General features: G+C 40.8%; 1 protein-coding gene across 7 annotated transcripts in view; it reads right to left on the reverse strand.

Moving 5' to 3' along the window:
• Positions 1-26,371, reverse strand: part of INPP4B (inositol polyphosphate-4-phosphatase type II B) — a gene marked incomplete at its 5' end in the record, with an annotated part of 264,537 nt that overhangs the window by 58,273 nt on the left and 179,893 nt on the right. For all 7 annotated transcript variants that reach the window (XM_083457114.1, XM_083457109.1, XM_083457110.1 and 4 more), the window contains 6 exons: positions 2,053-2,265; positions 4,059-4,236; positions 12,152-12,260; positions 14,409-14,513; positions 17,398-17,528; positions 24,807-24,954. In XM_083457114.1, coding sequence (XP_083313240.1) covers positions 2,053-2,265; positions 4,059-4,236; positions 12,152-12,260; positions 14,409-14,513; positions 17,398-17,528; positions 24,807-24,954 — 884 coding nt within the window. The remainder of the gene's footprint in view (positions 1-2,052; positions 2,266-4,058; positions 4,237-12,151; positions 12,261-14,408; positions 14,514-17,397; positions 17,529-24,806; positions 24,955-26,371) is intronic.

The following is a 26,371-nucleotide window of genomic DNA, read 5'->3' on the forward strand; positions in this document are numbered from 1 at the left end:
AGGCATGCCCTTGGATTCTGCCGCCTGAAGTGGCTGCCTCAGTTTGGCTCATGGCTGGGCTGTTCCTGTTTTCTTCTGCGCTTAAGGTGTAGTAAGATGACACACTTAAGATATTAAATATATATATATTTAGGGCAATGATTACATAGTTATTGTGTTGTTGTTGTTGTTGTTGTTGTTGTTATTATTATTATTATTATTATTATTATTATCATCATCATCATTATTTCCTCACCTTTTCTCCAAGGAGCTCAAGGTGTTGTATATGCTCCTCCTCCATTTTATCCTCACAACAACCCTGTGAGGTAGGTTAGGCCGAGAGACTGTGACTGGCCCAAGTTCACCCAGCTTCACGGCTCAAGTAGGCATTTGAACACAGGTCTCCCAGGTCTTAATTCAACACGTTAACCACTACACCACACAGGTTCCTAGAAGATCTGTTTTGGCAAATCAACTGTATTATCTTCTCACATGCATTCTGAAATTTCTCTTTTCAAAAATTTGGGTAAGTAAAGCCTGGACTTATAACTGTTGTCTTTTCATATTTATCCACTGCTGTTCATAAAGTACTTTCTAACTAGGCATGCTAACTAGCTAGAAATATACAACACTGGCTTCCAAATGGCACTCTGCCCACCTAACTCTTGCATTATGTATGGAGTGACTTTTTATCCTCCCTGAAGGGAGGCTTTGGAATGATAGAAACAGCTGGTGAGAGAAAACGGGAACAACTATTCAGAGATGATCTGTAACCATCAGGTGAAATATTTTTCTTTACGGAGTTAGCATTGCTTTGGTGCTGCCTAGGAATACCACGGCCAATTGCATTTTACTCAGCAGCCTAGTTGGCATTGATCTTAACTGCCTGACAGTATTTGTAACTAACAGTGTTGCACAAACAGAAACTTCCAGCATGAACTCTTAAAATGCCGTTTTTTCATGCAAACTTGTGAAAAAAGCTGCCCCACAGTTTGCAAGGTGGTATGAAGCATATCATTAATCTGCCAGCTCTCTCTGTCCTGGGCAGACCCCCGTCTTTCTTTTCTTCCTTTGAAAGTGATGGGCAGGGGGAATGTGTCCAGCAGGGAGGTATCTGCGTAGTATATTAAAAAGCATTTAAACTGCTGCTTCTGGCATTTTAATTTTGTAGAGTTGTATATATTTACTGTTTTCACCATGTGCTTGGGCACCGCATATAAATTTTCAGTTGGAATGCATGATTATGCCTTCAAAAAGTTATATATATCTATATAGCTTATTGATATAGCTTCTGGGATATCAACGGACTCCTGTATGGCCACTGTAGGTGGGAAACTGCTGGCGCAGATAGGATCTTTGGTCTGATCTGGGGAGGCAGTTATTATGTTCTTAATAACTGACAGACCCTACTTCTCCCCCTCTGGCTCAACAAATTGCAAGCTGTGACCCAGTTTACCTTTCCCCTTGTAAGGTACAGGAGGAGAGAGAAGCTAAGCCAGACTTTAAATAGCCACATCTCTGATTGCTTGTGATGAACAAACAAATTGCCTCCAGGTAACAAGTCATGTAAGTTTTTGTAAACTCAAAATGGGAGTTTGTTCAGGTCAGTGATTCATCCCTAGAACTGCTTCCCTCCACACATCCAGTAAATCAACACTTTGGCTCCTACACTTTGTTCCTTGCAATGACAGTGATTCTTCAGTGAAATTTGGGAATGCGGTTGCCAGATTTTAATCCTTTGAATATTCTGAGGCAGCAATACTGGCTGCGGACTCTGGGTCACTCCCTTTGTTGCTCGCCTTATTGTGCCATACTTTGCCACATTCATGAAGTCGCTTCTTGCATGTAACAAAGTGTGCTTAAGGTGTCACTGTTGCGGTTCCTGCAGCTGACTAAGATGGATGCTCCTGCGTAATTAATAATAATAATAAAGCCCAAAGTGCATGCAATGGTACCCATAACTGACAATTTGTAATTGAATGGACTTATCCAAGAACATAATTTGTAATAATTTGTCCATTCAATTTGTAATTGAATGGACTTATCCAAGAACATAACTTTGAGGCTACTTACCCACTCTTCCTCGTCATATTCCGAATGGTGAGGTATAGAATCTTGTCTCTTGATTTGGGATGGATGCTCCTGATTCGACTGATCCCCACTCTCTTCAGCACTGTTCCTTGGCACAGTTGGTTTTTTTAGGACACAACCTGGACGGGCTGTGTATAGAGCTAAAAGGGCACTTCTGATCAGCTGATCCTTAAATGCATGTACAAATAACTCTGTCTAGAATTAAAATGAGTGTGCAGTCAGTAATAAGCAGGCAATGTACATCTAATTTACAGTATAGCCTGTAGTTGCCACAATGGCGCCAAAGACTAGGTAAGGAAATGTATTTTGTTATCTATTTATATCCTCTTAGTGCAAGGGTATGCTAAGCTTTTGAAAACAATGAAGTTTTGTGGCACCTTAAGAGACACAAATTCTCTGAATATTTGTAATGCCCCTAAGGGAGCTGCAGAAAATAGCACCCCAATTTGCAAGGGGACACATGGTCCTGCGAAACTTGGGATCAAGTTTCAGCCCGGCACTAGTCTGCAGACAACTGTGCGAGGGGAAATCAATTAGTGCAAAGTTGGTTGGGGTGTGTGTGTGTGTGTATCTGTGTATTTATAAGGCACAGTAACTGCAGAAGCAGATGGGACCCAGAATTCAAAAATTTAGAGAACCCCTGGTTAAGCAACAACCAGCACAGGAAAGCCAGTAGACAATTTGTGACAATCTTGTTGCCTGCTGTGATTCCATTATTAGCTAATTTCAAAGCATGATAAGAAGCAATGGTCCATGTTGACTGATAATGGCAAGTTTACAGTTCAAGAGATCACATAATTATCAAATGAATAATGTAATGTTTCACCCCTAGGCAAGCCTTTGTTCAATTAAAAGGTGCCTATCCCGAACAACTCTCTAAATTTCACATTCATCTCAGCAGAATTACACACAAAAACCTTTAAACTAGGACACCCACCTTCCTTCCTATTAAATCTCATTTATTTTTCTTGTATCAATTCAATCAACTGCTAGCACTCATCCTTCCTCCTTGTAGACATATCCATAGTGTGTAATAGAGACATCTGATTTAATTATTGCAGTACAAATGTGACATAAATCTCGATCTAGAAGATCACCACATTATTATTTAAAAAAAACCCATTGAATTCCATTAAAGGCACCAAGGTAAAAGAGTACACCAAAGATCTACCCCTAAAATGTAGGCCAAAAATAGGGTAAATCTGAGTGACAGCAAGTGCCATTTTTCATTGCTATAGCAGGAAAAACCTGTGAATAAGTTATCTATATTGGTTAAAAACAAAACAGATTTGGGATGTACTTTGAAAACCATGAATCCTTGCAAGTTGTGAGCAGAGACTCTCCAACCCAGGAGGAGGAGTTTTATAATGTAATAGTTTTTGTTAGCTGCAGTTTTCACAGAGAACGTATAAAAAGGTGGATGGGCTGCATGGCACAATCCCACCTACCCTGTTCTTTCTCACTTCACCTCTTTTCCTTCCTTCCTTCCTTCCTTCCTTCCTTCCTTCCTTCCTTCTCTCTCTCTCTCTCTCTCTCTCTCTCTCTCTCTCTCTCTCTCTCTCTCCTTACTCCTCTCCTTGCCACCCACATGAAATTAGGCCAAGAGCCAAAGGTTGTGCACAGCTGGTGTAAAATAGATAAAAATAGGAAAAAATTACTTTTGTGGAGTTTCCTACAAAGATTTTATGAGGATTTTTAAGAGTAGGGTATCCATTTTAACAAAAGAATAAACAGACCTTCCTAGTTCAAACAATGATACCTACTTTTATTCCCTGTGTATAGAAATCACATTTTTAAAAACAACAACAACAATTCAGAATGGGTTTAAAACCAAAAAGAGCATGATTTTCCTATGGCAGTAGCCTGAAGCTTGTAACCACCAAAATAACCTAACATTTCTTCATGTTAGGGATGCAGAGAGAGATAGTGGCTACGAAATTGGTGAGTTCTGTCTAGTTGTCACTGCGGGGACCATATTTGAATCTTACCGTTTCTGAAAGCATCTTTAAGGAATTCTTCAAGCTGTCTGGCAAATGCTGCCTTGCAGAATTAAGCAGCAGGTCTGCATGGCTTGATATGAGAGGCTGCAGATGATTGATGCTACTAAGAACTTCTTTTGCCTTGGCTGTGTTTTCAGGTGAATAGTAAATACATTGGTACCCAGTACTGCAGAAGGAAAGAAAGATAATATTTTTAAAAAACACACACACCTGAAAGTCAAAACCTTTTTTCTTTTTAACTTTTAAAGGCCAAGTGGATACTCATCATCAGTATGTGAAGACTCTCAGAATTCTACAATTATTATGGAAAGGTACTCTAAAGTTGACTACAACACCTTTATGGGCACTATTTGGAAATCCAACTGGCTATATGCTAGGAAACAGACCTTGCTGGCATAGTAAGAGATGGTAACCTTTTCTTTGATGAACGCTTCAGGCACTGCTGCTGAAACTAATTATTCCCTGAAGCTCTTTGAATGAACTGCTGTACCATAAAAAAAAACAAAAAGGAAAGAAAGCAGACAGGTTCCCATTCCTACAATTCTAAAGAAAATAAAAGCGTATATAATCTCCAGTGACACACTTGACAATCCATAATGAGCCTAAGTAAAAAAAAATCTCACTACTCCCCCATCTATGCAATTACATTTTTAATATTTTTGATAAGTATCCTAAAGTTAATTATTATTAATCAACCACAGTATGCTTTTATCCTCATCACTGTTGGGTCTATGAAATGTTGTTATTTTTGCTATTATTGTTGCAGAGTAGCAATAAAAGGGCAGGTCTCTGCCTTGAGGAGGCTATGAACTAAAATTCAGTACAGGGGTATAATACAAGGAGCAGAAGCAGGAGGAGGAGATGATGGCAGATGTGGGGAATTTTGGAATTTAGGCTTATTTTTGCTAGGAGATGCTAAGGCATGCCACTGGAAAGAGACTAAGAGCAATCAAAAGACGACATGACTAATCAGGAAGATCACACGGCTAAAATTCAGGCAAATACCTTACTGAGTCTATTACACAAGAGCTACCCCTTACTCTGTCTCAGTTTGCTGGGGAGAAGTAATAGGTTTGATCCAGAAGTGCTGCTCTTCTGCAAACAGAGCTAATAGAAGATGCATAGCTCAAGCACATATCTTGAGACACTGTTTGTTTTAGGAGATGCATACAGTGGGGTTTAAGTTCTTTTTTCCTCGAGCAATGATATTGTGCTATGCTGGGGAAAGAGCTTCCTCTTGCAGAAGAGCATCTCTGGATACAACCCAGTAAGTACCCACTGAGTCCCAAACATCTTGATTAAAGGAGAAATACTTCCATTGGTCACTTTGTGCACCAAGTTACTCAGAACAAAATAGTTTTGCACTGCCCATCATTTGCTAAATTGCACAGCACTGGAATGTCAAGTTTATGGGAAAACAAGGAACAGATATGTGAAGAAGCATGGTGTTAAATGGTATGTTGAAAAGTGAAAAGCAAGAGCTTTGTACTGAACTACAAGCCACAAAAAGCCCAGTTTCCAGTTTTAATTTTGCACCTAAAATAACAACTAGTTTAAGGAGAGGAAAACTCACCTTGTGATCTTCAGGATTATCTCTGGCCAATGACATTTTTAAACAATAAAACAGCAAATTATGTCCATTTCTTATAAGCCATTGTTTATTAAAATATACTTTCATGACCCTGAGCTTTGAAAAACTGTGTTCACCACTCAGACACCCTGAGTCTGGCACTCCAGGAAGTCACATGGGTCACTTGCCTCTAAATCTGAACCTGGCAATAATATTAACAGGAAAGGACTGGTAGCAATTTTTCTTCATTAATCACATAGATGTTTCCAGATGGGTAAATCTGTGGAGCTATAATTGCTTACGCCATACATTAATAAGATTGCCACCAGTGATTACCAGAAGTGCTGGTCCTTGCAAATTTGTTTGTGACTGAACTTAACTGTCAGGGGTCCTTTACCTTTATGTGTGCTATTGTATCAGGTGGTAACCCTCAATTATGTGTGCAGTGGAATTTCCCCGGCACCTCAGATGTTAACACCCCCATTCACAACCCTGGTTGTAACTATTGCTAATCACTACTGCACTGCATATCCAAGTACAAAATGTTGTCTAACTTTGATGAAAAGTTGTTGCTTCTAGAAGATCTTAGTTAAGAATTCATATTTTCCAAGCCACCATAGCAGAGCGAGTACACCCTGACACACCCCACACCAGCACAATTTCTTGCACTGGTTTGATGGCACATGTTTCGGAGTCCTACAGCCCACAGATTGACACAGCAGGCAATCAGATGAGGTCTTCAGAATATTAACAGAGAATTTAAATAGATGTTAATTTGTTACCTTATGCCAAACTAGGGTTTACCAAAACCACACAAATTTGCTGACTTCTGGAGAGGAGCTCACACCTGATGCTTTGCTCCTCCCCAGTCATTTTAACTTACTATGGGGCAGCAGCAAAGCCAAGGTTTAGCTTAGCTTAGCATTTCATCTAAACCAGGGCTCTTGGTTTAGCTTCCTCCAGACGAACAATCAACTGTAATCGAGACCAAACCTTAGCTTTGGATTGTGTTTAAGGAGGAGAGCATTAAACCATGATTCTAGGTTCAGGCAAAATGCTAAGCCAAACCTTACCTTAGCTGGCATGCCATGCTGAAGTAAAAGGACTGAGAAAGAGCAAAGCAGCTGTGATCTTTCCCTGGGAGTCAGTACATTTGCCCTAAGCCTTGTTTCGGCTTAGTGTCACATGTGAATGTGGTCACTGTTGTGATTTTTTAATAGAAAAAACCAACCACCTCTGTATATTCTTTCTGCACCACTCTTTTTCTCTCACACACACTGATGTAGGACTTGTGAAATCATTATAAAAGTCATTTCTGTTATCACCCTTAGATAGAGACAATGTCAAAGCTAATGTTCTTAAACAACAGCACTGAATAAATGTATAATGAGGCTTTGAGTAAAACTAATAGACAAAGCTTTCACTTAAATGGGTTCCAACATGATAGTTGAATGTACTGTAGTTACAAATGAGAAAAAAATGTACACAACAGCAGGATAATAATGCCATAGTTCCTGAATAAAATCTTAGTTATATTGTTTAAAATTTGTCCGTCCCCCCCCCCCCCATATATTCACAGAGTCTATAATTATGCTTTCCAAGTTAAAGTAGGCTACCCCCTTTGCTTTTGGATTGTTAACATATGAGTACAGGTACTGCCATTATTCTGATGTAAGCATATTATTTCAAATAATCATATTGCTTGTTACTAGATTACATTTAATTTAATGCTGGGTTGTAAGTTAGTGCTACATTATAACACTCAAAGCACAGAGCTGCATAACTTGTAACAGAATCTGAATAAGTGTTATGGTGTTACTGAGTAACCTTCCCCTAACAAATTTTCTAAATATATTAAGAACCGAAGGAAGTTAAATGCCTGGTGTTTAATGATAACATACTATAATTCCATTCCTGCTGTTATGTGAGTAATTCTTGCAAATGATTTAAAATTGTTACCATCTGGAATTGCGGTAAAGTGTCTTACAATAATTATTGGTGCTACGCAATTCAGGAAATTAAATAAGCTTTGTACAGAAAAGATCATCCCTTCTAGAATATGAAGGCATATACCTCACATGCTGTATTATGCATTAACCCTCTCCTTGACTCCTTCCCCCAACAAACCGTGTGCACCATTGCAAACCCTGTGACTGACATTCAGGAGTGTGGTTTAGCAGTCATCAAGATAAGGCTGGCAAAGCAGTAAAGTGATAATGGCCAACTCAGCAAACTCCTGCGGGGGTAGCAAAGAATAGGACCTTCTACTGTATGTGTCAGTCAGGTTTCTAACATGAAAGATCCCAAGCGATTTCTCAGCTGGCGTATGGCCAAACAGGGAAGCGGAATGCAAATATTTAGGTTGCTAGGAAGTTATGATGTTGGGGTGGGATGGGGGAAGAGACACAACGAGAAGCAAGCCAGCTGGTGGCAGATTAAGTCCACTAACAGCAGGGTGGGATCTAAGCAGCTACTTGAGTCGCTTGGGAAGTTCACAACCATTCTGGCCATTTGGAGTTGAGACATAAGAGAGAACTATTAAAGAGTTTTATTAGTGGCTTTCACAGCAACATACAAATCAAGCCACAATTGGACACGAAGAAGTGGAGAGCTTTGAAAGAACTATCATTTTAAAACCGATGCAAAGTGTGACAGGACTGTGTGTTGTGCGACATGATCATAATAACCTAAAGTAACCAAAGATTTCACAGAGGTATTCTGAAAGAGCAGGGGGTGGGGAGAGATTGGCAGCGATAGAAGGTCAACCATGAACAGGCTGCAGTCATCAAGGAAGGAGATGACTAGAATACGGACATCAATTTTAGCAGCTAATGCAGTGTGTGAGTGTGCGGGGAGAAGTAACCTTGTAGATGTTTAAAAGAAAGGACAGAATTTAGTCACCTCCTTGACATGTAAAGAGGAGAATACAGATGAAAGTCCTAAATGACCATGGCCTAAATGGTTGCATTTGTCACAGGCAGATGAAAATATAGTGCTCCTGACATTAATGTAGAGAGGTGGTTAAGGGGTTATGAATTAATTTTCAGCTTCTCTGCTAATGTTTTTCATTTCTGCTAACAGTGTTTTCAAACTCCCTGCTCAAAACTGTTATAAAGGAAGGAAGTTATATCATATCTATCGAGAAATTTTAAGCAGCAACTTACCTTAAAATTAGGGTTGACAAGTATTTGAAGAATTTTAAGTTATTTATCTGCCCTTTAGCTACCTAACTGATTAAACTGAAATAAATGTGTATTGCAACTACTGATGACTTTTGAGATACTGGAGGAAGGGTGCAAAAACATTAAAAGAAAAAAACACCAACACTTATAGACCCAGTTCAGACGCCATTCCTGGTTAGCTGTTAAACCATTGTTCAGACACCCAGGAATGAGTGTTAGGCTCCCTCCCCTGCCCTCACATCCTGGTTTCCGTAGAATCGTAGCCTTAGGCAAAATGGTAGGGCAACAACGTGTATTTTAATACATGTGTGTTCACACACACCCCACAGGTGAAGGAGGTCTGTTTTTGAGATGAAAAAAGTGTGCATGGATGAAGGAATCAACACACACACCCTTACCTTGCTGCATTTTGTAGCTTTAAGAAACTTTTACCCTGCCTGGCTCACATGTAATATTAGAACAACTGCTCAGTTGTATTTTGTCCCAAAATGGTTTTTTTTTTTAATGGAATGACATCTGGGAAGATAAAAAGAATACTTTTTCTTGCAAGTTCTGAAACTCACAATATCAATTAAATGGGCTTTCTAACCAGTGCTATTAAATTAAACAGGAATTAAATTAGGGCAAGCATATAAAGCAGAAAATATTGTTAATAGGATGAAAGCAATTTTAATAGCATCTTAATATTCAAACTGAAAATTAAAGATTAATAATAAACATTTTTTAAAAATAACATTTGCTATGACCTAGGAGTCCAAGAGGGTTGACAGTCCTTCCACGATTATCTGAGAAGAGAATCTCTTCCACTCTTTCTTTTTAGTATTTCACTTCAATTAGCATACAGAGAACAGCTGCTGGCTTTTAATCTATTCACATTATATTCTTTCTGACATCTCAAGGTGTTATTTCTTTCTGCAATCCAGGCCTCAGAGAGGTAAACCAAAACATTTAAATTGTAAAAGTTGGATCGGGAAAATGCTATGTGGCCTCAAACCGTCTTGGGGCTGCTAAATAAACATGTCCATGCAAAAATAAAGTTGTCATTGCCATGGTGAAATAATTTTCCTTATTTAGAATGAAATAGGTCTTTGAAGCTTGGTTCCATATTTCAGACATAACATTAGTGCATCCACAAATCTGGCTATTTTAGGACTGTTTTGTTTTTAAGAACATGAGAAGAGCCCTGCTAAGTCCAGCCTTCTAATCCTACATTGGCCAACCAGATACCAATGAGAAGCTAATGAGCAGGACATGAGCACAATAGCCCTCTTCCCAATTGTGTTCCCTAGTAACTGGCATTCAGAGATATACTGCCTTCAACACCAGAATTAAAACATAGGACTAGCAGCCATTAATAGCCTTAAGTGGCCAACATTAGCCTCTTTAAAAGCACCTGACAAGAAGAAAGTAATGTAGAATTGAAAAGTAAAATTAGAAGTCAGGACATTGTTTTTCTCCCATCACTTCACCAAAGGGAAAAGATCAAAAGGATAAGAAGGCAAAGCTGTAGAGACAGGTGATGGTATCTTCCATTAAGCAAATCGAAGAGACTGCAAGCTTTAAAACTTCATGGTTTGCTTAAATAGATTCTAATGCCTCCATAGGCCATCGCCAGAAACTGGTCTGAGAAATCTTTTGCATTGTTCTACATTACATGTTCTACATACAAATATGCTATGTGGCAATTTACCACCTCCACCACCCCTCAAGATTAAGTTTGAAAACAAATAATTTCAGTGTTATCAGCAACCATTTGTTACAATATAATCATCAATTCACTGTTAGAATCTATATTTAGAAAACAATTTATATTCAGGTACTGCAATGGCGACCTGAAGTATTATCAGTGGTACTTCACTGATATTTAGGATACATGACTGAGCATAACAAGTGTTATTTAGCTGGCTACAGAAGCCAATTGCAGTTGCTATAACAATTGTAATAGCTGTTAGGAAACAGCAGCTAATTAAACTGATGATGTGCTACCATGAACAAAGATTCTCTTGAAGACTGCAGTCTAAAATTAATGACACACCTTTATTAATTTCTATCAGTTTTGTTTGTTCATTTTAATTAGAATTTTCTGTTCCTAACTAGTCCTAAAGTAGTTATTATATGAATAACCACAACTATCAACATGACAGCAAAAGTTGGTACTTTGAAATAAATCTTTTAAAATTTCACCCAGACCATGGAAGTATCATCCAGGCTAGCCCAACATTGTGCCCTCCAGATATTTTCGACTACAGTTCCTGTCAGCAAACATGGCCAATGGTCAGGACTGATGGCAGTTGTTGGAGAGCACCTAGCTGGCTATTTCTGTCCTAGGTGAACTCCCATTTGAACATAATCACTATGATCAAAAGTTAAACACACAAAGTATTGCATAGGCAAAAGTTAGAGCTAGCCCACTAGATTTTGTTGCCTGAGGCAAAACAAAAAAAAACAAAAATAAAGATGGCATCCTCCTATTCCCTTTACCAAAGCTGACCAGACTGGTAGGTGAATATGCAACATATGCAATAAGACCACATCTGAGGGCAGCTTTCTGGCATACACAGCTCTGTTCTTCTACACTTAACCACTGCTGCCTCCCCCTAAGGGGGCTGGCTCACTCTACCTAATGGTAAAGCCAGCCCTAGCAGAGAGTGCCCTATGTACTACAAAGCTGAAAGGTTTTGAAAGCAATATACCTAGTTAAATCTTTTTTAAAAAAAAAAAAAAATCTTGGTATTTTATTAAGGGTTTTCTTGTTTTACAGAAGTAAGTGTAATGCCTCGTTGTTGTTTTTCCATGTAACATTTTTACAAATCCATTTCATTTGTTGAGGCATTAGGGGGAGAAGAAAAGAAAAAAGAAAGGGGGGGGTGGAGAGAGGGAAAATGGAAGGGGGTGGGGTCGGGTGGCGGTGTTTCTATTATGTTTAATGTACGTAGAGTTTGGGGTCAGCGTTGTGTTGTTCACTTGTGTTTTAAAAAAAGATTAAATATGTTGGAAAGGCACATATAACTCTGTAACCTCACTATCTATTCTATCAATAGAAAATTGCATTTTGGTGCTGTGGCTAAGATGCTGGAACTAGATGTCACTAAGCAACTTGCTCTCTCTCATCTCCATTCAGTTACCCATCTGTAAAATGAGAATAATGGAGGTCTAATTTTGTAAACACACATATGGCTATGTGCTCACTTTGTGCATTACTCATAGTACTGCAAATCTAAGCCTGAGAATTACTACTGTCATTAAATGTGATGCAAGAGCATTTAAGCAGCAAGGTTGTCAAATAGGAAGGAACATATAATGTATAAAGTTACGGTCAATATACTTACTTTCGCCTTTCTGCCTCAAATTTATTTAGTAGTTTCTGAAGACCACCATTTTTAAATCCCTGAAAATGTGCCGCAGGGGCTCCTACTGTGATGACATCATAGAGAGCATCTGCAACAGGAACAAATAAATATTGAGATTTGCATACAAATATATGTGATTGCACAAGAGCTTCTGCTTATGATAGATAAGGTCCTGTATTTTGAAGCACTGTTCCAAGATGGCCTGTCCCATTTTGACACCTGCTCCCACCCTGTCCCCTGCTGAAGCCTCGTTGACCAGCTATGGCAATGACTTCTGGTGAGATCTCACAGAACTTTCATAAGATCTTGCCAGAAGCTGCCACTTCCACAGGACCCCAAGCCATGGCATCAAGAATGGGCGGGGCAACCGCCAGGGCACCACCATGCAGGATTCCATCACTCAAGGCAACTGCTTCAGTCCGCCTCAAAGACGGGCCAATCCTGCCTCTTCCAGAACATTAATGTAAGTTTACAAGATGTGCCTTGAATATATCTTGTCATTGTATTTCTGGATATGCTCTCCAAACTATATAAAACTGATCTCACCAATCAACTAACTGATTTGGAAGGTATGAACTTCTTCTTTTTAAAATTTGTTTTTATTAAAGATTTTATTGTTTTACAAAAGTATACGCCTTGTCTCTTTTTTCAGGTTGTACAGTCTTTCTTACAAATCAGCTACATTTGTTGTGAGACATTAGTGTTGTGTACAGTATAAGGTTGGGGAAGAAGAGAGGGAAGAGGTGGGGTGGGGTGGTGAGGCTTATATTCTTTTGTATAGTGTACGTGTGGGGTTTTGTGTCAGTGTCAGCTAGGTGGGTTTTCTTTCTATTCGGTTATTACATTTCCTTGGTAGTGAGAGGTATTGGGGGAGCAGGGTATGGTTGGTGGTCTGTGGTTGGCTGCAGTGAGATTTGTTTGCATTTGTGAGGGGAGGGGGAGGGCTTGTTGGGTCAGGTAAGCCAGATTGATTCATATGCTGTTGGTGGGTTCTTGCTGTTGTCTTGTTGGGCTGTATATGCGATAAAGGGAAGCCATACTAGGGTGAGGCCTGAATCAAGAGAAAATAATAAAAGTCCTTATTTTTTCTCTACAAAGCCTTGTTTCCATGAGGTGGTGGTAAACAAGCAAGCATGTTCCCTGCCACACGGCTCATGAGGTCTGAGCTGTTATAGGTCTCCCCAATAGCTTTGGGGAGGGGACTGGGCATCACAAATATTGTGGGGGTGGAGGAGGTGAGTGTGGCATGGCTTCAGTGGCTGGCCATGGAAGCAGGCTGCACATGAGAGAGGAGGGGCCACCAGCCCTTGAAGTAGAGATGTTTCCAAAAGCAAAGCAACACAATATCTCCTATCAATTTCAGAAATCCCTCCAGTGAGAAACACATGGAAGAAATGAAAGGTTTTTCCTGTTTACCCTACATTTTCATTTGTTCCTCATAGAAACAAATTAAGAAACAAATGGAGTTGCATTTGTTTTGTTTTTCATTCGTTTCATTTATGTGTACAAAGAAACACTCTCCCATTCCTTGCAACTGTTTTAATATAATAAGCACAGTGGGCGATAGCAATGCTTCAACAGCAACAACATATGCTCCTAGACGTTAGAAAAAAGGTTTAACTGTTTTAGGATATAATTCCAGTTTTACAACAGCGATACCCAGAAGAACTCATTTTTTAGAAATAGGGCCTGAATGTTTGTATCAGAATTGTTTTGAAATGTGAGAAACAGGACCAGACTGAAGGGTGACAGCCTGATGAAATGGCTAATAATTCTACCCGGGCATGTTACAGCTGTAATAGGAATAATAATAGGTCTGGTTACTGTTTGGGTCCCAAATGAGTCTCAGTCCTAGTTGGAGCACTCATGGAGGGTTGTGCAGTGGATAAAGGCCTGACTACAGACCTAAAGTCATCCCAGTGAATTATGCACAATCTTTTGGCTCAAAAGAATAAAGCACTGAACTACAACCTCCCCCAACTATTATCTGCAAATGGCATTGCTTTATATATTTGTCCCACAAACCTGCAACTATGATTGACTTGAAGGCAGATCTGATTAAACACTGACCTTTTTTGATCAAGGAGCAATGTTTAAAATGCTCTGAGCATTTCAAAGGAAGAACTGCTGAAATTTAAAAGTCTGCAGTTAATAAGAGTCTGGAAGAAAAACAGTTTCCAGGACAGAACCTGCACCAAATTACTAAGCAGAAAACTGTGCACAGAATATAGCTTACCTTTTAACCGAGGACTGTGCACATACATTCTCTGCAGATGTAGATTGATTGGAACAAATTCTAGTGTCTTTTCTCCTTTACTGCAGCTTGATTTGAAAGAAGAGCCTGGGAAGAAAAAGTGAAAAGAATCATTATTTGAGGTACCCATGTGATGCTCTGTCTTTCTTAAAATGCCAGAACAATACTTCCACATCGACAGCATTTTAAAATTGCTTTTAATGTTTTGTTGTGCATCAAGGAAATATCGGCTTGCTAACTGTCTCTCTCAGCATGCACCTCAAAAGCAGTTGACAAAATAGCTTTTAATTCACAGAACGAACTAATGTTTGTGTCTCACCCACCCCCTGTGTTTAGTGATGGATGTTCTTAATGGCTAAAAATCAGTACACAGCATGTTTGACGCCACATTTGAACTATATTGTGTTTATAGGTTTACAAAAAGAGGAATGTTGCAGTGAGGAATGCTTGTGTTCAGGCAGGGGCAAAGGAAGGCTCTCTGGCACCAGGGGCGGGGTGTCAAGGGGCGGGGCAAATCATCCAGCACTGCATGTGCGGCCCCACTATGTGCGGCGCATGCATGGAGAGGCACTGTACAGATGGTGGTGGGATCCTCTGCTTGCGGCTGCAGTGGTGCGATGGTGGCTGCTCACATCGCCATGCCTGGGTGTGGCGGGGTGAGCCACCCACGAGGTGCCTTCTTGTCACCCCCTTCAGATATGGCAACTGGGGAGGGCCACCCCCTCCTCCGCCACTGTGTTCAGGGTTCCATTCCAGCCCCAGACCCCCGTTTTTGTCCCTCACCCCACCAACAAACACCTTATTCATCTGTCCTTGTGCTGCTGTTTTGGCTGCATAAGACCAGGCAATTTCCACACAAGTTCAGACCCCTAGGAGCAGGGGGTTTTTTAGGGGGGGGGAGTCTGAATTAGGGAGGAAGGGGCAGGAAAGTCCCTTTCCACAAGCTTCTTTCTGCTTGTGATTTTCAGGATCCAACCCATCCACCACCCAGCCCTGCATCTTCCAATCATGGGAAGCTGCGATCTATCAAGGATTCCAAATAAGGCTTCATAGAGCAGAAAGTGCATTGTTTTCACTGATAACTTGCACACTGTGTTTATATGATTTAGAATTAGGAAAAGCTTTCATTATAACGGGGTCTGAAGCAGCCCTGTAGACAGTACAATTTGTGCAAGGACTTGTTTGAATCTAACGTGGGTGGAGAGATGTAGCAGGGGCAAAGCATTAGAGTGGTGACATCCAACACAATGCTATCCATATAGGCAGAACAAGGAGACTATCCCCTTGCATTTGTGGAATCATAAAATATGAATGACCATTTCCCACCACATTACAAATATATTATCAGGCATTCATATATTACATATATTATCTAATTAACCCTTACAACAGCCCTGTACAGTATTATTAATCTCATGTTACAGTCAGGACCTTGTGCTTTCGTCATGGGTATCTTGGAAGCTTTTATGCTATAAGGCAGGATACAAGTTTGATAACTGCCAGCTAGTGAGTCTGTGCTTGGAGATGGTCTCTACAATGTACCAGCTGCCAAAGCTCACTGTCCCTACCAAGCATAAGTGGACACCCAAAGAACTATGAGCTTTACTGTTACTGTGGCCTAGCCTGTTACTATGCCATTGAACCTGTGTGCTCTTGCTCACACACCGCCACCCCTTCCCTCTCTTCTTCTTGTGCCATGATAAGCCAGGGGGTTTACATGCTAACTATGGTTACAAGATTCATAGCAAGTCATGGTTTGAAGTTTGTTTAAGATTGTGACCTCATAACCATAGTTTCCAAGTTTGGATAAAATGGGAAACTATGGTTAACTGAAGTTTTATGCCGTTAGTTTCTCCACTCCAGAGGATGTGGATCAAACAGGCACAATGATTGTTCACATATTACAGTGGTACCTCAGGTTAAGTACTTAATTCGTTCCGGAGGTCTGTTCTTAACCTGAAACTGTTCTTAACCTGAAGCACCACTTTAGCTAATGGGGCCTCCTGCTGCTGCCGTAGCACGATTTCTGTTCTTATCCTGAAGCAAAGTTCTTAACCTGAGGTAATATTTCTGGGTTAGTGGAGTCTGTAACCTGAAGCGTATGTAACCTGAAGCGTATGTAACCCGAGGTACCACTGTATTAACTCAAGATATGTATTTCCAAGCAGGACCTATGTATCACACTACCACAGGCATTCACATATTCCCTTACTACTAAGGGGTGCCTTATACGCCTCCTTCCAGCGACTCTGGCAGCAAAGCTGGTGCTAAACGTATTGCTCTGCTTTCCTTTGGACAACATCAGCAAGACTGAGAGGGGGAGTACTGTCATTTGGGCAGCCCAGGACCTCCATACACATCGGCCACATGCGCACCCTGGGAGGTCACTTTGGTGCTGCAAACACAGCGGTTTGACTTCACCGTGGGAGGTGCACTCCATGGTCTCTTGAGGCAGGCAGATGCCAACAACAAGGAGTGGTTGATTTGAGTCCTGCTTGGAATCCCCAGACCAGAAACCACCTGAGAACACAAAAGATGCAGCTCTGACTACGTTTTAAGGAGGGATGGATACAAAGTAGTGCGCGTACCTGTGTATGTGCATGCACACACGATTAAATTATCTAGTTATATGTTTGGTGATATAGGATATTTCTTCCGAGGATTTTTCAGGGAAAGTCATGTGTTTAAATGTATGGTGTGCGCCCAGCCTGTGGGTTTTTTTGAACTTTATTTTCAAGGCTCCAGAAGGTCCTACATTCAAATAATTAAGGAATCTCCAGTTCACTCACTCAGATCTCCTCATTATGAGGGCATGTGAAAGCAGCATGAGGAGGGGAGCAGCTCAAGGGCCATTCCTGAACTCTTCAGGAGTTGGGTGGCAAGGATATCAGCTGAACGGCACCCATGCCACATAGCTGTGTAGAAAGCACCAGATCATTACTTCAACTCTTCAGTGAGAACAGTCTCATACCTGTATACTTCCCAAGTTCTGCAAGCATGTTTTGGTAGAGAGTTAACATTTGATCACAGTGTGAAATAACACTTTTCCGCATATTGTCCCAATGTGGAGCAAGTTCCCCGAGTTCATTAAGGTCCTGATTCCTGGGATGGAAGGAAAAAGAAAGGTCTCAGCATCAGCCCTATGACACAAAAATATTCAGCTACTACTGAATGGTTCAACAGGCAATTAAATTGTTACAATCTTTATTGGCACACATACACCACCAGTCTGTAGTTCAGCTGTATAGCGCATGCATCGCATACATAAGAACATAAGAAGAACCTGTTGGATCAGGTCAATGGTCCATCTAGTCCTGTTCTCACAGTGGCCAACCAGATGTCTATGGAAAGCCAACAAGTAGGACATGAATGCAATAGCAACTTGCCCACCTGTGATTCCCAGCTACTGCTATTCAGAGGTATGCTACCTCTGATAGTGGAGGCTGTCCCTGTCCAGGAACAGTTGTAGCTGGCAAAACAGCCAAAATGCATCTGAGCCATTGGAGCCACCAAGACATTAAGAGGCAATGCTGGATGGACTACTACCAAACTACACGCTCCGTGGACAGAGAGTACACCCTATCCAGAGTAGGATGAATATCTATTTCCCAGACCACCTACAGTGCCTTCACCTTTTCAGAATTCATCTTCATCCAGCCCACTACCAAGTCCAGACACAAACTGTCAAAGGTCCTGAACAAAAGTCTTCGTTATTGTGGTATCTGATGGCCTTTTATGTGAGAACGAAGTATGGTTAATACGTCTAGAAGAAGAGAGCCCATTCTATTGGTCTTAATTTATTATTATTTTTACTTAGCCCAGTAGCATGGGATTGCAAATAATCACATTCCACATGAATGTACTGTGTGAGGCAGTACAGCTCAACAGCTGGCAATATAAACCTGCTGTGTGTTGGAATCCCTTGCAGACAACTGCAGTGCCTGGAGACAGTCAGGTTATGTATCCACAGCCATGGCCAGAAGTGGAATGGCTGCTGGAAGGAGTGCAAAGAGAAGAAACACCATGGTGCATCTGCAGCAGCACAGCCTTCATCTCCCCCAGGTGCAACAAAATATATCTCTCCCATACTGGTCTCTACAGCTACATTGGGCACTATAACTCTCCAACAGTTTGACTTCACCCCCAAAGATGCACTCCTCTGTTGTCTCCCGAGACAGACAGATGCTAACAACTGCATGAGTAACGTTGTTTTATACTAAACAGAAAATGAAAACCTAATTAAAACATTAGCTTAAGCAAAAATCCTATTTTCCTTTTTAAACATATCACGCCAGATACATTTCTGACCTCTTTCATCTTTATTCTAAGTGAAAATGTCAGTGTCATGGAAAATCTTCCTGTCGCCGATATTACAAAAGGAAATCCTTTAGCAAGTTTCCAGTTTTCCTGTTCAGTCTTCTGGAAGCTGACCTCATCTAGTGCTGCCTGAAAGCATATGACAAAGTTTTGCTGCTAAAGCTGACAATTTGGTTGTGTACTTGCTTGCTACACTGACTACAGAAGTCTGCAGAGTCTTCCCCTATAACTGGATGAAATTCAGTTGTGGACATCCTATGATGTACACAAAACAGTTGGAGCCGAATGCCCTACAATTAGCCTTTTGCTAATTCAAATACATTTCCAAGGTAAGAAGTGGTCCTGATACTGAAAAGAAAGCATGTTTGTAAGGTTGCTGTTGTGGGGTGGGGAGAATACACTGTGCAACTGCAAACTAATCTCTAATCAGCCTTTCTTACCAGAGTGCTTAAATGGGCACCACCTTACCAGTTCAAAGCTGAAATGGATTCTCTTGATCTACTTCCATATGGATTTAGTAAAACTGTCATCAATAGAGATGAGTAAGTAGATAGTCTTAGTCACCCTTACAGAGGACCTCTATGAGAAGATAAATAGGGGGAATGTGACCATGATGATCCTCACCTTCAAGAAGGGTCTGAGACTGGTGTTCTGCAGGGGTGTTGTGGAATGTTGATATATAGGAGTCATCACTTTGAATTTGGAGGATGAGGAGGACCGATACCTGGATTAGAAGTGGCCATGGCGGTAGCGGTATTTTCTTACACTATGATGTTTTTATTGCAATCCATTTCAGGGACTCTGCCACCAAAGCAGTATATAAAATCAAGTACAATGGGGCTACTTTGTCGCTATCTTCAAACTTGATGGAGGGTCGGGAGGGGGGAATTTGCTTTTTGCTATTATTTCCTTCATTTGTAAATACTTCAAATATTACAAAAGCACCATTAGTTTGAGGTGCTCTCTCATCCAAAGGAAACTAAATCCTCTAGCATAGTCCTTGGACTTGACATCACTCAGGGAAATGGGAAACACTTAGCAAAACACTTATTCTCCAGGAACTAGATGCCTCGGGTCTGATATATTTGAAGGAAATATATATCTTCAATAGGTAGGTTAGCATGTCTCCAGAGATCTTTTAAACATTTACTAGAAAAACAAACTTATTTCAGGGAGGCAGCCACTCAGGTATGTGCATCACATCCACACAATTGCAATATTTAGGACATACCTATTAAGGTATTTCTGTTCTCCCAAGCCTGCTGATTTTTCAATATGAAAACTGACTAGTGCTTAGGTATTGTGCTACATATATATTATCTTATTGTTAGCAACAGTTTTGTGGCCTTTTATTATATCTTCCTTCATTTTGCTCTGACAGCAATAGGGCCAGGTTCAGGGTATCGATCTGAAGAACATCCTTCCAAATGGGTCCGCCTACCTACTGAGGTCTTCAGTACAGATATCCTTCTGTATATCCTTAAGTTGGGCCCAACAAGGCCATCTATGTCCCTGCACTAAACCTCTACAACATCCTCTCAAAAGCAGTTTCTCTTGCCCCATCTTTAATAGCATTCTAAAGGTAAAGGTACCCCTGCCCGTACGGGCCAGTCTTGACAGACTCTAGGGTTGTGCGCCCATCTCACTCAAAGAGGCCGGGGGCCAGCACTGTCCGAAGACACTTCCGGGTCACGTGGCCAGTGTGACATCGCTGCTCTGGCGAGACAGAGCCGCACACGGAAACGCTGTTTACCTTCCCGCTAGTAAGCGGTCCCTATTTATCTACTTGCACCCGAGAGTGCTTTCGAACTGCTAGGTTGGCAGGCACTGGGACCAAACAGCGGGAGCACACCCCGCCACGGGGATTCGAACTGCTGACCTTACGATCGGCAAGCCCTAGGCGCTGAGGCTTTAACCCACAGCGCCACCCGCGTCCCGTTAATAGCATTCTAGCATGTTGTTAAAACCTTCCTCTTTAGGAAGGCTTTGGTAATTTATTTTAACTTGTTGGAAGCTACTGTAGTGAAACAGCTTATAAAGCTGCTGCTTTTATTGTCTTATCCTTTTAGTCTGCTATTAGCGAGCGTTGTTTTTTTTTTTTTTTTTTACTGTTATACTTCTTTAACAGTTTTAATTTTATTGTTGTTAGCCACTGTGAGCTCTGCTGAGGAGGATGATGGAAGTGTTGGGATGCAGTGGAGGGAGATATGTCTGCATGAGAAAGAGTAGACAGACAGAGTAATCTCCAAGTTTCCTAGACTGTCCTTTCTGACCTAAAATATGCTGTCCTTCCCTCAGGTGCTGGACTGATATTCTTGCTGATCACATTTTCTACTTCCATGTTCTTCATCCTCACCTCTGGAGAGGAAGCATCTTGCTGAGAAGCAAGAACAAGCATGGCTCAATGAATCTCCCCCTTATTTATACAGAACTAGGAATCTCTTATTTTTCCTAAACTCAGAATATCTGTGTGATTATATCCAGAGTAAAGCGTGCTCCTTCAAAAGGGATCCAGTATTTAATTCAACTTCTGCTGAGTGCTTGAACTCCAAATGTCAACAGAGAAGAGAAAATGTTTAAAATAAAATAAAATCAAAACTGCAAAAGTTTCTCCCATTGCGCTCTCTCTCTCTCTCTCTCTCTCTCTCTCTCTCTCTCTCTGTGTGTGTGTGTGTGTGTGTGTGTGTGTGTATTAAAGCTAAATGGGTCTGAGTTTGAGCTGTGTCAGGATAGGATACTGTTTGGGGATCACATGAATCCTAAATAACAAGTTTTATACAAAGTTTGCCTGCATTTGGAAGTTACATTCTCAGAAGGCCCCCTTCTTAAAGGTTAATCTGAAATCAGGAGCAGGTGGCTAAATGTTGCATAAAACAGTGAAAATCCTTTTTGTATAAGTGCTAAACCCTTCATTCAATGCAGATGCATGCTGTTCTCATTAACTTCTACTGGGAATCATTTGCATATTTTTGAAGGCAGACTATAGCTCTCAATATCTTCTTAAAGCACCCCTTCCATGATCACTTTACTAGATTTAGATCTTAAGCTTTGCATACTGCTTGGTTTGCATATCCCAGTAGGAGCGGCTGAATCTGTATGCTTGCAGGATTTCTTGCCATATTGGATTAGGAGAAATAACACATGCAGTGGACTGAGGGTTTCATTGGAAATAAAACTTGGCTACTAAAAATACTTAGAAATGGTATTTTTGATTGAGCTGGTTTTTAGACATAGCAGCATGACAACTTGAAATGTATCTTTACTTTTGTTATTAATTATATGTGGTTATAAACAATACAGTTAGCTTCTATTAGTTGTGTTTCCTTGCAGTGTTAATATAACAATCAGCTAAGGTTAAAGAAAAGAAGCACAGTTAAATCTATGATGTTACTCTCTTAATGACTTAATTAATTTCATTATGTTTAAGCATATGCCTGTGGCAAGATTAATGGATTGATGACTATCAGAAAGCTCTATTTACAATCAATAACTTCCAACATTGAAAATAAGGATTGATGCTCTGGGTCTTTGGAACAATGTAATTAAACTGCCCATAGGCTTTCGTTACGTTAATCTGTTCAACACTGGCTATCTACCACAGAAGTTACAGTCTGAATTTGATGTTTGCATAGGATCACTGATATCAAATGCATTCAGATTAAAATTATGATACTTATGATGAAGAAACATTATTAGTATGAGCTAAGTAAAACTGTAGTTCATAGCTTCATAACTCATTATAGATAAAGCATAAAAGATAAGGCTGCAATCAAAGTCCACTTCAAGCCTATCTATTTATTTATTTTAAAAATGTACAGCCCGTTTTTACATGTGGCTATTAAGTGTCTTACAATGAAAAAAATAAAACATAAACACCAGAAAAATTCATGTTGCAAAGATCTCCTCGAATGGAATTGTTTTGACCTGACGTCTGAAACTCTGTAGAGAGAATTCCTGCCTGGTTTCTATTGGGAGTGGGTTCTATAAGGTTAGGCCCACAATACTGAGAATATAACTCCTTGTTGATATGAGTTCTGTTTCTGGACCACGGAAGAGGGTAAACACCACAAAGCCTTTCCCTGTGCGGATTCTAGCTGCCATTATGCCAGAGGGGAGAACTGTGTGGACATTGTCCTGACTTGGACATTGTCAGTAGCTTTTCTCCTGGATCTGATCTGGGGGCTTCAGGGAAGGGAGGGACTGCTCTTTATTAGATGCCAACAGCAAGAGCTGCCACTGACATCAGTCGTAACCTTAAGAACCTGCGCTTGAGCTTGCTTTTTTCCCTTTCACATGTGTTATGTCTTTTTAGAAGTGATTTTTGTAAGCTACTCTGAGGCTGCATTCACATGCGAGGCTTATCCTGTTCGTTTTACTGATTATAAGGTTAGCACTTCCATAACGTTCCTTTCCCACTGAAGAACTGATACATCACCATTTCGCTCTTCATTTCACTTACACCAGTAGGTATTGCAGTGTGAAGTGAACATTAGAAAACAGGAGAGACCCTTATAACCATCCCCTCCACTCCACAGTTGTTGAGGGAGAGAGGGCAATCCGGGCTTCACAACCAGAGGATCATGGGGTGGGAAGGGAGGCAAAGTGTGGCTGGATCCGGTTGCTTGTTCATTCTGGGGTGGGCTGCTTTTTCCATGGGCATTTCAAGTTTGACAGTAACAGTGAGCTGGAGAGAAAGCTATATAGTACGCCCAAGATTTTCTGAGCTAAGAAAACTGCAAAAAATTATACTGTATCTGGAACATGGAAATGAGGGACAAACACATGCAATATTCTATTACACCCCATTGGTTTTCCAGAATGGCTTTCACGTCATGTGAAAGGTCAAACATAATGCACAAAGTTAACAGGGAAACATCAGGAAAATGAATAAACTGCAGTCTGAATGACACCGGAGAGCTTTTTTGGCTAAAAGGCAGGGCATAAATGTTATAAACAAGCACAGTAATAAATAAGCAGCACAAGGCATTTACAATCTAGCTCAATTAAAATTAAAACACTAACCTTTACAACATTAGATTTGTATTTAGCTTTTTGTTGCCTCACATTTGGCGAACTGTCTCTGTGTATTCTTAGACCTCTTTTATTATACAACTCTTGGCTACAGGCCTCAGCTCCATGCCAATAAGCAACAGAAGTCTTAACTTCCCAGTAGCTGTGAGGATCCCCTGAGGCTCAAACTTCCTTTCTCCATGCAGCTGCCCTGCATGATGAGCTATCAGAACCGCAGCTTGGAACATCTTTCTGGCAATGAAATATTCTCACACTCTGGACTTCCCTCACTCACCCACTTTGCTGCCCATTGGACCCAAAGGCCTTCTGCTGCAACTGGGACCTTGCATGAGCAACAGGGTCTTAGTGGCATTTCTGTGCAGTGGATGTCAGTGACCACTGGAACAGGTATGGCAGGAGGCAGGGAGCTCAACAGTAGGTGGAGCTGATGGTGCATTTTAAGCACATGGCTTCCCCCCAAATAATCCTGGGAACTGCAACTTGTTAAGGGTCCTGGGAAACGTAGCTCTGTGGGAGGTAAGCTACAGTTGCATGGATTGTTTGGGGGAAGTCACAGGTGCTTTAAATGTATGGTGTGAAGGCAATGGATGATGGGCAGAGCCAATGGCAGGCAGAAGTAATTCCTTCCAGCTTTGTCCCCATTCTCTTCCCTGCTGAGTTTTATGAGGGAAATGCTGGGATGAAACTGATAGCTAGTGTCACCTCTGGGGCTGGTTGGAAATAAGAAGGCAGGTAAGCAGGTGGGAGCTGGCCGAGGTTGGTGGGCCAGTGCCCCACTTGCCCTAAGAGGCCAGCCTCCACCATTCCTCTGCTCTGGCTTCTGACTTTGACCAATGGCTCAACTCCTGACTCCCAGCCTCTGGGCTCACCTGTGGCAGCTGCCTGCAGCTCAGCCCCACACTGGCAGACTGAACAGGTTGAAACTGTGGTGATTCCTAGCAGTGAACTCATGGATTTCAGTCAACTTCTATTACCAGTGTTATAAAGACAGTTTTATAGCTTGCTTTTACTTTTTCATGCTGTTTCCCTTACCTTCTCATATCCTCCTTTATGTGCAGGCTGATGAGTTCCTTGGGAATATGAAAAGAAAGAGTGCTCTCAGACATCTGTTCTCGTACACACATCCACTTGTTGTCAGAAGTGGGGAATCTATATAACTTACAGATCGGGTTTTTTAACACTGCAAAAGGAAAAAAATGATGGGGTTGCTTAATCGCAGCTATATTTTTGGTTCAAAAGCTATCACAGTGGTTTATTAGCGAAATAATTTATCTCTTTCTCACTGTATTTTAAAAATTAAACCCCACAAATAAATCTATTCTGCCTTTAATTTATTGTTATTATTTAATTTATTTCAATAAATTAAAGGGAGAGTCCCTTAAGTTATGCTACCCAAACAGAAGACAATTAAATTCTACTTAGAACACTAGATGCTGGATTTATTACTTCAGCTGCACTAAGATTAAAAACTCAGGACTACTGGCACAGATTCCTAGGATAAAAGAACTTGGCTGAGAAATAAACAGTGAAATCTCAACGAGCAGCTGATGACATTATGATCATGTGTTATGAATGATAATATTCTCCTGGCTCCACATCCATTGTTGTTTTTCATTTTGCTTTAAATAAAATATACTTCATCTTTTGAAGCACTTTTGTGGTGGCTCAGCTGATTTCTTTTTACTAGCCATGCAGATTCAAAATGGTCTCATTACATAGAATCTCATTATACTTTCCAAAATTGTTTGATAAAACTTGCTATGCTGTAGATAAACAACAATGGAAATGGTATGTTTCATCCACAGACCCTTGCCAACAGGGCTAATTCATATATTCAAAAGTTGGGAAATTAATTCAAGGCATTAGATTTGGAATCCTTTTTTCCTTTGGCCATGGGCTTGCAAGTGCCATAGCAACTAAGGGAGATAACTTTCCATCCATTAGCAAGCTCTCATTAGCAAGCCTGTTTGGACAACATGGAAAGCCAAACCATGGCTTACCAGGGATACATGGATGTGCTGCAGAGGAGCCCACACCTGCTTTGGTCTTCCCCAACCCTTTTAGCTTAGTGTGGCAGGGCAGCTAAGCCAAGGTTTGGTGCAGCATATCATCCTGGTTAAACTCTTTCCCCCTTAACCAGGAACAAACAGAAAGGGCTGAAGCCAAGGAGAAGAAGAGTTTAACATAAAAAAGAATTTTGACCATAGTTAGAGTTTGACAGACTTAGTGTAACTACACAAACCCGTATAAAGCACGAACCAAGCTTTTTAGTCCACAAAAGCGAGCCAGGGTGCTTCTGAGCTACAACTGATTTGCAGCATATTATGGTTCTGAAATGTCTCTGAACCTAGGGTCAGGTTAGCGGCACATTTCAGCCACATTTCAAACTTATTTCTACTGTGATTTTTATGCAATTACTGAGAGAAATTTATTTACTCCTTGTATCTGACTCAAGTCTCCTAATTATTATGAGAATTGTCTGCTAGGTGTATATTGGTCAGAATCTATAAAGGAGAGCTTGTTTACAGGCAACACACTAGGTGGCCTTGGGCCAGTGATTGCCTCTTTAGCCTAACCAACCTCACAGGGTAGTTATA

The sequence above is a fragment of the Podarcis tiliguerta genome, assembly GCF_965153285.1.
Source record: "Podarcis tiliguerta genome assembly, chromosome: 9".
In the NCBI taxonomy this organism is placed as follows: Eukaryota; Metazoa; Chordata; class Lepidosauria; order Squamata; family Lacertidae; genus Podarcis; species Podarcis tiliguerta.